Source organism: Ranitomeya imitator, chromosome 2 (assembly GCF_032444005.1).
Source record: "Ranitomeya imitator isolate aRanImi1 chromosome 2, aRanImi1.pri, whole genome shotgun sequence".
NCBI classification, from domain to species: Eukaryota; Metazoa; Chordata; class Amphibia; order Anura; family Dendrobatidae; genus Ranitomeya; species Ranitomeya imitator.
The window spans coordinates 29691960-29705691 of record NC_091283.1 but is presented as its reverse complement, the minus strand read 5'-3'; the positions used below and the strand labels follow the sequence as shown (position 1 = coordinate 29705691).

Sequence of the window (13732 nt, the reverse complement as noted above, 5' to 3'; positions counted from 1 at the left end):
CCCGCATTGTTACAGGATGTAATCCTGGGCAGGGATTTTCCCTATTTCTGGCAGTTGTGGGAGAATCAGTTGCTCCTTCACGGTAGCTGTACCCGTGACTCTTCTCCCATGCCATCTGGAGGTCCCGAGTCCCTAGAGGAGACCCCACAGGAAGATGTTGCTGGGGAGGTTAGTGAATCTAACCTTCAGTACCCCTTCTCCGTCATGGCGGGGGAAACTGAGGAAACTGAGGAACCTCAGCGAGAGGCGGAGGCAGGCAGCCATCCGGCACCCTGCCTGCCAGATTTGGGAGTCCAGGTGGATGACTCCCACAGCGAGCAAATGAAAGATCCTACCCTGACTCCGGCTAGGAAAAATGTAAAAATGATAGATGGGGTACCCGTAGAACCTGACACTAGGCTAGCGTACCCGTATATGGTTCTTGAAAATGATTTGCTCTACCAGGTAGAAAAAAAAGGGGACGACACAGTGCAACGGTTAGTGGTACCCAAACCTTATCGGCGGAAGGTACTGGATTTGGCCCACGGACATATAATGGGGGGACATCTGGGGGTACAGAAAACCACAGAAAGGATATTGCATTGTTTTGTGTGGCCTGGAATACATAAGTATTGTGATGTGCGTAACTATTGTGAGTCCTGTCCAGAGTGCCAAATCGCGGCCCCTAAATCTCAGTTCCGTAGCCCTTTGGTACCCCTTCCTATCATCGGGGTCCCTTTTGAGAGAATTGGGATGGATTTGGTTGGGCCCCTTCCCCGATCCGCACGTGGGCACCAACATATCCTCGTCATCGTGGACTATGCCACTCGTTACCCGGAAGCCGTCCCTTTGCATAACACAGCTACCAAGACGATCGCCAAGGAATTGGTACAAGTGTTTAGTCGGGTGGGAATTCCAAAACAGATACTCACCGACCAGGGGACTCCCTTTATGTCGAGGGTAATGAAGGAGCTCTGCAGGCTCTTACAAATAGACCCGTTGCGTACGTCTGTCTATCACCCTCAAACAGATGGCCTGGTTGAGCGCTTCAACAAAACCTTAAAACAGATGCTCCGGAAGGCGATAGACAAAGATGGGAAGAACTGGGATTACTTGTTACCCTATTTGCTGTTTGCCATTAGGGAAGTTCCCCAGTCTTCCACAGGGTTTTCGCCTTTCGAACTGTTGTACGCCCGTCGTCCCCGGGGACTGCTGGACGTCGCAAAAGAAACCTGGGAAGGTCAAGTCACTCCCTTTAAAACGGTGATCGACCATGTAACACAAATGCAGGATCGTATTGCCGCTGTCATGCCCATTGTTAGGGGCCATATGTTACAGGCCCAGGGAGCCCAGAAGCAAAGTTATGATAGAGGCGCTACGGTCCGTACATTTGCACCCGGCGATAGGGTGTTGGTCCTAATCCCTACGGTGGATAGTAAATTCCTGGCGAAATGGCAGGGCCCATTTGAGGTCCGAGAAAGAGTTGGTGAAGTGAACTATAAAGTGTACCAGCCGGGTAAGAGAAAACCGGAACAGATTTATCATGTGAATCTGATAAAATCCTGGAAAGACCGCTCTGCCCTAACGGCGGATCTGCCCCGTCCGGTTTGTTCACCTACTGTACCGGAGGTGCAGGTTGCCGAGACTCTCTCAGAACGACAAAAATCTGAGGTTAAGCAATTTTTGTTACAGAACCGACAGTTTTTCTCCGAAAAACCTGGCCGGACTAAGTTGGTGAAACGTGAGATTGTCACAGAGCCTGGCGTCACTGTTCATGTGAAGCCCTACCGGATTCCAGAAGCCCGCCGTGAAGCCGTCTCCCGGGAAGTGATGGCAATGTTGGACTTAGGAGTCATTGAGGAGTCGCACAGCGCCTGGTCCAGTCCAATTGTGTTGATACCTAAACCGGATGGCTCCATCCGGTTTTGTAATGACTTTAGGAAACTGAATGCAGTTTCTAAATTTGATGCGTACCCTATGCCCCGGGTCGATGAGTTGATCGACCGGCTTGGTAAAGCCCGATACATTACGACCCTGGATTTAACAAAGGGGTACTGGCAGGGTCGGACTGGGGCACCGGAACACCAGAGGATCCTCCGGTGGGCCCCGCCCCCATCTCCTGCCTCCTTCATTTGTGCCTGCTCTGCATGCTCATAGCTTGCAGCACAGCAGTGCGCACTTTATTGTATAGACGGCACAGCTGGCAGACTGCACAGGTGATGGGAAGTGCAGGAGCAGCTCCTTCACATCACCTGCTGCCGCTGCCATTCCTCTGCCAGGAGAGCTGTGTGTGTGTGCCGACCCTCTCTTCAGAGTCACAGGAACAGCTGACTGTGAGGCTGAGAGCAGACACCACACACAGCTGCTCCGCAGTCACCTGTCTCCAGTGCTGGGTATGATCTCTGCTCCTCTTCCACAATCCACAAAGCCCTGGGCAGCAGTGTAAACGCTGATTGGCTGCAATTCAGCCAATCAGCGTTAGTTTTCTTTGTGTGAGCTCACAGCACAGCTCAGGCAAGGAGCTGTGCTGTGATTGGTCAGCAGTCCTACCCAAGCAGCAGTGGAGCAGAGGGAGTCTGATGGCTGCAGTCAGTGTGACTGTAAGTACATAACTCTATGATGCCTGCACCCTGAGTAGATCTCCGGCCACAGAGGCAGTTAGGGGAGGCGGCCCACAGTGATATTCTAATTTTCTTGTGGACCTCCTCCCCTATTGTGTCATCCACCTCTATTTTACTGTGGCTCCCCTTTCCCTCTCTGACTAGGCCCATAGGAAATCAGAGGTGACACAGTGGGGGAGGGGGCCCACAGGAAAATAGAGGTGACAGTGGGGGAGGGGTCCTACAGGAAAATAGAGGTGACAGTGGGGGAGGGGACACAGGAAAATAGAGGTGACAGTGGGGGAGGGGGCCCACAGGAAAATAGAGGTGACAGTGGGGGAGGGGGCCCACAGGAAAATAGAGGTGACACAGTGGGGGAGGGGGCCCACAGGAAAATAGAGGTGACAGTGGGGGAGGGGACACAGGAAAATAGAGGTGACACAGTGGGGGAGGGGGCCCACAGGAAAATAGGTGACACAGTGGGGGAGGGGGCCCACAGGAAAATAGAGGTGACACAGTGGGGGAGGGGGCCCACAGGAAAATAGAGGTAGCACAGTGGGGGAGGGGACACACAGGAAAATAGAGGTGACACAGTGGGGGAGGGGGCCCACAGGAAAATAGAGGTAGCACAGTGGGGGAGGGGGCCCACAGGAAAATAGAGGTGACACAGTGGGGGAGGGGGCCCACAGGAAAATAGAGGTAGCACAGTGGGGGAGGGGGCCCACAGGAAAATAGAGGTAGCACAGTGGGGGAGGGAGCCCGCGGGAAAATAGAGGTAGCACAGTGGGGGAGGGGGCCCACAGGAAAATAGAGGTAGCACAGTGGGGGAGGGGGCCCACAGGAAAATAGAGGTAGCACAGTGGGGGAGGGGGCCCACAGGATATTGGGTGACACAGTGGTGAAGGGAGCCCACAGGAAAATAGAGGTGACACAGTGGTGACGGGGGTCCTCAGGTAACACCTTTATGACATCTGCCTTACATGTATGGCGCGTGTTAAATGCCAGTGTCAATCTCTGACAGCAGCATATAACACATGCCAACATGCGTGCGCATCATTCTCTCACCCATTGGCGCCCATGATGTGATCGTGGGTCACCGATGGGTTGTAATGACAGCCAGGGGTCTTCTTCCTGTAGCCAGGCTTTAAAGGAGACTGTGATTTCTGCTATCTGCAGTGATGCTGTGGCATCACTGTATTTAATGGCACATGCGATCGTATGATCGCATCCTCTTGTCCTCTAAGGGGGCTATCTGTACCAGTGAAAGGTAAAAACAAAATTTAAAAAATTCCTAAAAGTTCAAATCACCCCTTTTTAGTCAATTGAAAATAAATATATTTAAAAAATAAAAAAACAACACATATTTGTCATTGCTGGGTTCAGAAACGTCCGATCTATCAAAATATAAAAACAATTAACTCGATCAGTAAACACCGTAAACAGAAACAACTCAAGAATTTCAAATGTCCTTTTTTCGGGTCGCCACAATTCCACAAAAAAAGCTATAACAAGTGATGAAAAAAATAACATCTATACCAAAATCATACTAATAAAAACAATGTCTCGCCCCCAACAGAAAGCTTCCCTGTGTGTAATAAAATACGCAGCAGTCGCCGTCTTCTGCCGCTGTGTCGTTGCTTCTGTCTTCTTCATTGCAGTGGAATATGGCCACAGGTACGGTAAGTATTTTACTACACACACTGGACCTACATTACTGTTCTCATGTGTGGTGTAGTATATAGAGATGTATGTATATATATATCTGTCAGCTCTCCTGTGTGGTGTAGTATATAGAGGATCTATCCTGTGTGGTGTAGTATATAGAGGATCTGTCAGCTCTCCTGTGTGGTGTAGTATATAGGGGATCTGTCAGCTCTCCTGTGTGGTGTAGTATATAGAGGATCTGTCAGCTCTCCTGTGTGGTGTAGTATATAGAGGATCTGTCAGCTCTCCTGTGTGGTGTAGTATATAGAGGATCTATCCTGTGTGGTGTAGTATATAGAGGATGTGTCAGGTCTCCTGTGTGGTGTAGTATATAGAGGATCTGTCAGCTCTCCTGTGTGGTGTAGTATATAGGGGATCTGTCAGCTCTCCTGTGTGGTGTAGTATATAGAGGATCTGTCAGCTCTCCTGTGTGGTGTAGTATATAGAGGATCTGTCAGCTCTCCTGTGTGGTGTAGTATATAGAGGATCTGTCAGCTCTCCTGTGTGGTGTGGTATATAGAGGATCTGTCAGCTCTCCTGTGTGGTGTAGTATATAGAGTATCTGTCAGCTCTCCTGTGTGGTGTAGTATATAGAGTATCTGTCAGCTCTCCTGTGTGGTGTAGTATATAGAGGATCTGTCAGCTCTCCTGTGTGGTGTAGTATATAGAGGATCTGTCAGCTCTCCTGTGTGGTGTAGTATATAAAGGATCTGTCAGCTCTCCTGTGTGGTGTAATATATAGAGGATCTGTCAGCTCTCCTGTGTGGTGTAGTATATAGAGGATCTGTCAGCTCTCCTGTGTGGTGTAGTATATAGAGGATCTGTCAGCTCTCCCGTGTGGTGTAGTATATAGAGGATCTGTCAGCTCTCCCGTGTGGTGTAGTATATAGAGGATCGGTCAGCTCTCCTGTGTGGTGTAGTATATAGAGGATCTGTCAGCTCTCCTGTGTGGTGTAGTATATAGAGGATCTGTCAGCTCTCCTGTGTGGTGTAGTATATAGAGGATCTGTCAGATCTCGTGTGTCGTGTAGTATATAGAGGATGTGTCCTGTGTGGTGTAGAATATAGAGGATCTGTCCTGTGTGGTGTAGAATATAGAGGATCTGTCCTGTGTGGTGTAGTATATAGAGGATCTGTCAGCTCTCCTGTGTGGTGTAGTATATAGGGGATCTGTCAGCTCTCCTGTGTGGTGTAGTATATAGAGGATCTGTCAGCTCTCCTGTGTGGTGCAGTATATAGAGGATCTGTCAGGTCTCCTGTGTGGTGTAGTATATAGAGGATCTGTCAGGTCTCGTGTGTGGTGTAGTATATAGAGGATCTGTCAGCTCTCGTGTGTGGTGTAGTATATAGAGGATCTGTCAGCTCTCCTGTGTGGTGTAGTATATAGAGGATCTGTCAGGTCTCCTGTGTGGTGTAGTATATAGAGGATCTGTCAGCTGTCCTGTGTGGTGTAGTATATAGAGGATCTGTCAGCTCTCCTGTGTGGTGTAGTATATAGAGGATCTGTCAGCTCTCCTGTGTGGTGTAGTATATAGAGGATCTGTCAGATCTCGTGTGTCGTGTAGTATATAGAGGATGTGTCCTGTGTGGTGTAGAATATAGAGGATCTGTCCTGTGTGGTGTAGAATATAGAGGATCTGTCCTGTGTGGTGTAGTATATAGAGGATCTGTCAGATCTCGTGTGTCGTGTAGTATATAGAGGATCCGTCAGCTCTCCTGTGTGGTGTAGTATATAGAGGATCTGTCAGCTCTCCTGTGTGGTGTAGTATATAGAGGATCTGTCAGGTCTCCTGTGTGGTGTAGTATATAGAGGATCTGTCAGGTCTCCTGTGTGGTGTAGTATACAGAGGATCTGTCAGCTCTCCTGTGTGGTGTAGTATATAGAGGATCTGTCAGCTCTCCTGTGTGGTGTAGTATATAGAGGATCTGTCAGCTCTCCTGTGTGGTGTAGTATATAGAGGATCTGTCAGCTCTCCTGTGTGGTGTAGTATATAGAGGATCTGTCAGGTCTCCTGTGTGGTGTAGTATACAGAGGATCTGTCAGCTCTCCTGTGTGGTGTAGTATATAGAGGATCTGTCAGCTCTCCTGTGTGGTGTAGAATATAGAGGATCTGTCAGCTCTCCTGTGTGGTGTAGTATATAGAGGATCTGTCAGCTCTCCTGTGTGGTGTAGTATATATATATCTGTCAGCTCTCCTGTGTGGTGTAGTATATAGAGGATCTGTCAGCTCTCCCGTGTGGTGTAGTATATAGAGGATCTGTCAGCTCTCCCGTGTGGTGTAGTATATAGAGGGTCTGTCAGCTCTCCTGTGTGGTGTAGTATATAGAGGATCTGTCAGCTCCCCTGTGTGGTGTAGTATATAGAGGATCTGTCCCCTCTCCTGTGTGGTGTAGTATATAGAGGATCTGTCAGCTCTCCTGTGTGGTGTAGTATATAGAGGATCTGTCAGCTCTCTAGTGTGGTGTAGTATATAGAGGATCTGTCAGCTCTCCCGTGTGGTGTAGTATATAGAGGATCTGTCAGCTCTCCTGTGTGGTGTAGTATATAGAGGATCTGTCAGCTCTCCCGTGTGGTGTAGTATATAGAGGATCTGTCAGCTCTCCTGTGTGGTGTAGTATATAGAGGCTCTGTCAGCTCTCCTGTGTGGTGTAGAATATAGAGGATCTGTTAGCTCTCCTGTGTGGTGTAGTATATAGAGGATCTGTCAGCTCTCCTGTGTGGTGTAGTATATAGAGGATCTGTCCCCTCTCCTGTGTGGTGTAGTATATAGAGGATCTGTCAGGTCTCCTGTGTGGTGTAGTATATAGAGGATCTGTCCCCTCTCCTGTGTGGTGTAGTATATAGAGGATCTGTCAGCTTTCCCGTGTGGTGTAGTATATAGAGGATCTGTCAGCTCTCCTGTGCGGTGTAGTATATAGAGGATCTGTCAGCTCTCCCGTGTGGTGTAGTATATAGAGGATCTGTCAGCTCTCCTGTGTGGTGTAGTATATAGAGGATCTGTCAGCTCTCCTGTGTGGTGTAGTATATAGAGGATCTGTCAGCTCTCCTGTGTGGTGTAGTATATAGAGGATCTGTCAGCTCTCCTGTGTGGTGTAGTATATAGAGGATCTGTCAGCTCTCCTGTGTGGTGTAGTATATAGAGGATCTGTCAGCTCTCCTGTGTGGTGTAGTATATAGAGGATCTGTCGGCTCTCCTGTGTGGTGTAGTATATAGAGGATCTGTCGGCTCTCCTGTGTGGTGTAGTATATAGAGGATCTGTCCCCTCTCCTGTGTGGTGTAGTATATAGAGGATCCGTCAGCTCTCCTGTGTGGTGTAGTATATAGGGGATCTGTCAGCTCTCCTGTGTGGTGTAGTATATAGAGGATCTGTCCCCTCTCCTGTGTGGTGTAGTATATAGAGGATCTGTCAGCTCTCCTATGTGGTGTAGTATATAGAGGATCTGTCAGCTCTCCCGTGTGGTGTAGTATATAGAGGATCTGTCAGCTCTCCCGTGTGGTGTAGTATATAGAGGATCTGTCAGCTCTCCCGTGTGGTGTAGTATATAGAGGATCTGTCAGCTCTCCCGTGTGGTGTAGTATATAGAGGATCTGTCAGCTCTCCCGTGTGGTGTAGTATATAGAGGATCTGTCAGCTCTCCTGTGTGGTGTAGTATATAGAGGATCTGTCCCCTCTCCTGTGTGGTGTAGTATATAGAGGATCTGTCAGCTCTCCTATGTGGTGTAGTATATAGAGGATCTGTCAGCTCTCCCGTGTGGTGTAGTATATAGAGGATCTGTCAGCTCTCCCGTGTGGTGTAGTATATAGAGGATCTGTCAGCTCTCCCGTGTGGTGTAGTATATAGAGGATCTGTCAGCTCTCCCGTGTGGTGTAGTATATAGAGGATCTGTCAGCTCTCCCGTGTGGTGTAGTATATAGAGGATCTGTCAGCTCTCCCGTGTGGTGTAGTATATAGAGGATCTGTCGGCTCTCCCGTGTGGTGTAGTATATAGAGGATCTGTCCCCTCTCCTGTGTGGTGTAGTATATAGAGGATCTGTCAGCTCTCCTGTGTGGTGTAGTATATAGGGGATCTGTCAGCTCTCCTGTGTGGTGTAGTATATAGAGGATCTGTCAGCTCTCCTGTGTGGTGTAGTATATAGAGGATCTGTCAGCTCTCCTGTGTGGTGTAGTATATAGAGGATCTGTCAGCTCTCCTGTGTGGTGTAGTATATAGAGGATCTGTCGGCTCTCCTGTGTGGTGTAGTATATAGAGGATCTGTCGGCTCTCCTGTGTGGTGTAGTATATAGAGGATCTGTCCCCTCTCCTGTGTGGTGTAGTATATAGAGGATCTGTCAGCTCTCCTGTGTGGTGTAGTATATAGGGGATCTGTCAGCTCTCCTGTGTGGTGTAGTATATAGAGGATCTGTCAGCTCTCCTGTGTGGTGTAGTATATAGAGGATCTGTCAGCTCTCCTGTGTGGTGTAGTATATAGAGGATCTGTCAGCTCTCCTGTGTGGTGTAGTATATAGAGGATCTGTCAGCTCTCCTGTGTGGTGTAGTATATAGAGGATCTGTCCCCTCTCCTGTGTGGTGTAGTATATAGAGGATCTGTCAGCTCTCCTGTGTGGTGTAGTATATAGGGGATCTGTCAGCTCTCCTGTGTGGTGTAGTATATAGAGGATCTGTCAGCTCTCCTGTGTGGTGTAGTATATAGAGGATCAGTCAGCTCTCCTGTGTGGTGTAGTATATAGAGGATCTGTCAGCTCTCCTGTGTGGTGTAGTATATAGAGGATCTGTCAGCTCTCCTGTGTGGTGTAGTATATAGAGGATCTGTCAGCTCTCCTGTGTGGTGTAGTATATAGAGGATCTGTCAGCTCTCCTCTGTGGTGTAGTATATAGAGGATCTGTCAGCTCTCCTGTGTGGTGTAGTATATAGAGGATCTGTCAGCTCTCCTGTGTGGTGTAGTATATAGAGGATCTGTCAGCTCTCCTGTGTGGTGTAGTATATAGAGGATCTGTCAGCTCTCCTGTGTGGTGTAGTATATAGAGGATCTGTCAGCTCTCCTGTGTGGTGTAGTATATAGAGGATCAGTCAGCTCTCCTGTGTGGTGTAGTATATAGAGGATCTGTCAGCTCTCCTGTGTGGTGTAGTATATAGAGGATCAGTCAGCTCTCCTGTGTGGTGTAGTATATAGAGGATCTGTCAGCTCTCCTGTGTGGTGTAGTATATAGAGGATCTGTCAGCTCTCCTCTGTGGTGTAGTATATAGAGGATCTGTCAGCTCTCCTGTGTGGTGTAGTATATAGAGGATCTGTCAGCTCTCCTGTGTGGTGTAGTATATAGAGGATCTGTCAGCTCTCCTGTGTGGTGTAGTATATAGAGGATCAGTCAGCTCTCCTGTGTGGTGTAGTATATAGAGGATCTGTCAGCTCTCCTCTGTGGTGTAGTATATAGAGGATCTGTCAGCTCTCCTGTGTGGTGTTGTATATAGAGGATCTGTCAGCTCTCCTGTGTGGTGTAGTATATAGAGGATCTGTCAGCTCTCCTGTGTGGTGTAGTATATAGAGGATCTGTCAGCTCTCCTGTGTGGTGTAGTATATAGAGGATCTGTCAGCTCTCCTGTGTGGTGTAGTATATAGAGGATCAGTCAGCTCTCCTGTGTAGTGTAGTATATAGAGGATCTGTCAGCTCTCCTGTGTGGTGTAGTATATAGAGGATCTGTCAGCTCTCCTGTGTGGTGTAGTATATAGAGGATCTGTCAGCTCTCCTGTGTGGTGTAGTATATAGAGGATCTGTCAGCTCTCCTGTGTGGTGTAGTATATAGAGGATCTGTCAGCTCTCGTGTGTGGTGTAGTATATAGAGGATCTGTCAGCTCTCGTGTGTGGGGTGGTATATAGGATCTATCCTGTGTGGTATTTTTAAACGGCATGGTGGGCCCCAAGAATGATTTTTCTCTGGTGGGCCCAATGTACTCCAGTCTGACGCTGGGTACTGGCAGATTCCTCTGGCCGAGGCGGCCAGAGAGAAGACGGCATTTGCTACACCGGAAGGTCTGTTCCAGTATGTCTATATGCTGTTTGGACTTCACGGAGCTCCCGCAACGTTCCAGAGATTGATGGATCGAGTCTTGAGGCCTCACAGACAGTACGCTTCTGCCTACCTGGATGACATCGTAATTTACAGCATGGACTGGGAAACTCATCTCCAGAAGGTACAAGCGGTGATTGATGACCTGCGAGATGCAGGTTTAACGGCAAACCCCAAGAAATGCCACATCGGGCTTGAAGAAGCCCGATACTTGGGCTACGTGATTGGCCGAGGAGTGGTTAAACCCCAGATCGACAAAATACAGGCAATTCAGGTGTCGGAGCTGTACTTTCCCAGGTGAGGGACGGAGTCGAACACCCGGTCCTCTATCTCAGTCGGAAACTGAATGTACATGAGCAGAGATATGCGGTGGTTGAAAAAGAGTGCCTAGCCATTAAATGGGCTCTCGAGTCCCTTAAGTATTACCTGGCCGGTAGGAAGTTTAGGCTAGTCACAGACCATGCCCCTCTCAAGTGGATGCACCTCCACAAAGACCGTAATAGTCGGGTAACCCGGTGGTTCCTTGCCCTGCAGGCTTACTCTTTTACGGTGGAGCACCGACCTGGGGTGCAGATGGGGAACGCCGATGCCCTATCCCGAGTGCACTGTTTCAAAAGTGTTCTTGCTCGACTGGAGTGGTCTGAGCAAGGGGGGGGGATATGTAAGACTCATGCTGGTGTGGTAGTTGGAGGCAGGTATATCTCGCCCAGGTGTTTGTCCTATGTGAATTAGGCCACTCAGTATCTTCAGGGTGCTAATGGGTTAATGATTGCAGGAATAAAAGATGACCAGCTGGGGGTTTTCAACGTCTGCCTGGGGCACACAGATTGCCTGCCTGTGTGAGACAAACGTGAGTGAAGAGCTCTGCTCAAGAATTGTGTGATGTTAGCTGGATGGGAGAAGCCCCCCCAGTTGTTGAGATAGCAACGTATTTGTTTAGTTAGTGCCGGACAGGCTAGGATTTATTTTTATGTTTTGTTTTGTTCATGTTGCTTTCACGTTAATAAATCTGACCTGAGGTCAGCCTGCTCAGAAACCTGCTGTATGCCTCAGATTCAATGCACAAACCACGTGACCTTTGACCCCAGCAAAGGCGATCCCAGAGTGTTTTGTCACAGTCTGCTTAGGAAATTTAAGGTAGACAGCCAACCTATAATTAACTGTCCTGCGGAGTTCGAAGTAAGGCCTGAAGTCAGTTACTCCAGCGGTGTTCCTGCCACCGGCTACGTGCCTCAGTAGTATGTTGCCTCGGTCTCACGGCACGACTCCTACTGGTACTCCTTTTTGCTTGATCTCGTTTACACTGTTCCACAATATCCTTCCCTTCCTATCTCTTTCTTAGGATGCCGCCGCAGGGTGTGCAGGCGCGGCTCCGTAACGTTCTGTTCTGTTCGCTAGGCACCTGCCAGGTTCCCACGCCTGACAGGGACCCCCCTGTGTCTTCTCCCCGCAACACCCCCTGCCACGGGATGTTGCCTTAATCCAACCCAGTCAGCTTCTGACTAACTTCCTCCCCAGCCCCTACAGCCCCTAGTTTTACCAGTGTGAGGAGTGGCCCAATAAATAAAGCCTTTTTCTCCCCCTAGTGGCCGGAGTGTGAAGTGTAATGTGTTCTGGTGATACCTGGTCAGGAGAATTCTTTCAGTGCCATCAGACGTACCATCACTCCCCTTAGTGGCAGAGTGCCATACTGCAAAGACCAGATCTCTGGGGCGCTGCACATACTCATCTCATTCCTATTCCCCCTGGCGCTCTGCTCCAGTCTCCAGTGCACTGACTTTCCATGCAGCAGGCGTGATGTAATGGCATCATCGTACCTTCTGTGTCAGTCACACACACTGATTGGTGCAAGAAGTAGCCGGAGACTCCGTCCTCCACCAATCTATGCACTGCTGTCTGCATCCTGAGGATATGGACAGCGGTGGCATTGAGATGTGAGTGCCGGTGAATGAGTCTATGGTGCGGCCCATGAGTCACAGTTTTCAGCTCTTCAGCAGTCTCGGTCAGCGAACTGGACTGAAACAGCCAGAAAGCCAAATGTGGCCTTGCGGGCCGCTCTGTGCCCAGCTCTGGTCTAGACTGATTTCTGTACCCTCATGTCACTGGAGGACCCATCTTTGAAGCAGAGGGAACAGAACCTAATTCTGACAGCAGAAAGTGTGAGATTGGGCCAGGGAGGTAGTCATGGCCAAGAGCAACCCGTGGATTGCACCCTGGCTCCCGCTCTCTATATAGTAATGACTCTTCTTCTGCATACCTGGGTACTGCATCTCAGTGCCATCAGGGTCCCTCCTAGGTAGTATTGGGCTCCTTGCTCAGTCCAGTTTAACTTCAAGATCAACAGCTTTACTCAGCACATCCAGGGCATTTCCAGTATCACCAACAGGCTTCACAACAGTTGACGTTCTCTCTGTCCCTTTACTTCCTTCCCTTTCACTAAGCTCGCTCCAGGGACGGACTGTGCCTTTCGATCCCTCAGCGTCCCCTCTGTCCAGATTCCTTGCCTCGTGAGGGGGTGTCCTCCGCCGCTTCGCCCCGGATCTAAGGACCACTGCCCAGGCAAACACATTTAAAGGGGTTGGGGAAGAAAGGGCCACATGTATTACAACCCCTTACAAAGGCACCAGGCAACTAAACGAAAATGTGGAGGGTAACTTTAAGTTAGCAGACACCCACATGCTAATGTTAGATCAGACAACAGACTTGTGACCTGATAACGGTGGACTTGTGGGTTTTATAGAAAGGAAAGGATACGCAAACAGAAATTTTATTAATAAAATCCCCAATCCATGTGGCTGAGCCGCACTAAGAAGCGCAGAATAAACTCAAGTGTCAAAATGCAACATGAAGATGAGACGTAGAACTGTATGAAGACCACTTACCCTCCTTTTGATTCATAGCATTTAAGATAAAGTGTAGAAATTTTTGCATCGTTTTCTGCATTGAACGAAATTTTACACTTGCATCCCATAAAGTTGCATTTGGACCTTTAAACCAGGGAACGCGACGTTCCACCACTTCATCATCGCTGTCGTACCAAAGTAGAGTGACGTCGTCCATTGTCTTTCTCATCGTGTATGAAGTCGTATTTGATGTCAAATCAGTGGTTACCGATTCAAAGAAATAGTGAGAGTGATCGCCTGTGTGAGACATGAAACGCGCCAGGGCTGTAGTTATAATGAAATCACATTAATGTTATTGGATTTTTACATCAATTATGCTTAGCCCTCTCCCATCGTGGACAATTCTACTTTTTGCACTTACATTTTTTAGTTCTCCATCAACACAGTCATTTGAGGGTTCGGTTTTTATTTTGAATGACACCATTCATGTTACCTTGTAATGCACTGACAAAAACTAGTATAGAAACAAAATGAGCA

At 48.6% G+C, this 13732-nt stretch overlaps 1 protein-coding gene across 2 annotated transcripts in view; it reads right to left on the bottom strand.

The window, feature by feature from the left end:
- Positions 1-13489, bottom strand: part of LOC138661552 (major histocompatibility complex class I-related gene protein-like) — a 107005-nt gene extending 93516 nt beyond the window's left edge. For both annotated transcript variants that reach the window (XM_069746352.1, XM_069746354.1), the window contains exon 1: positions 13235-13489. In XM_069746352.1, the coding sequence (XP_069602453.1) occupies positions 13235-13424 (190 nt within the window). In that variant the 5' untranslated portion in view covers positions 13425-13489. The remainder of the gene's footprint in view (positions 1-13234) is intronic.
- Positions 13490-13732: the final 243 nt, after the last annotated feature.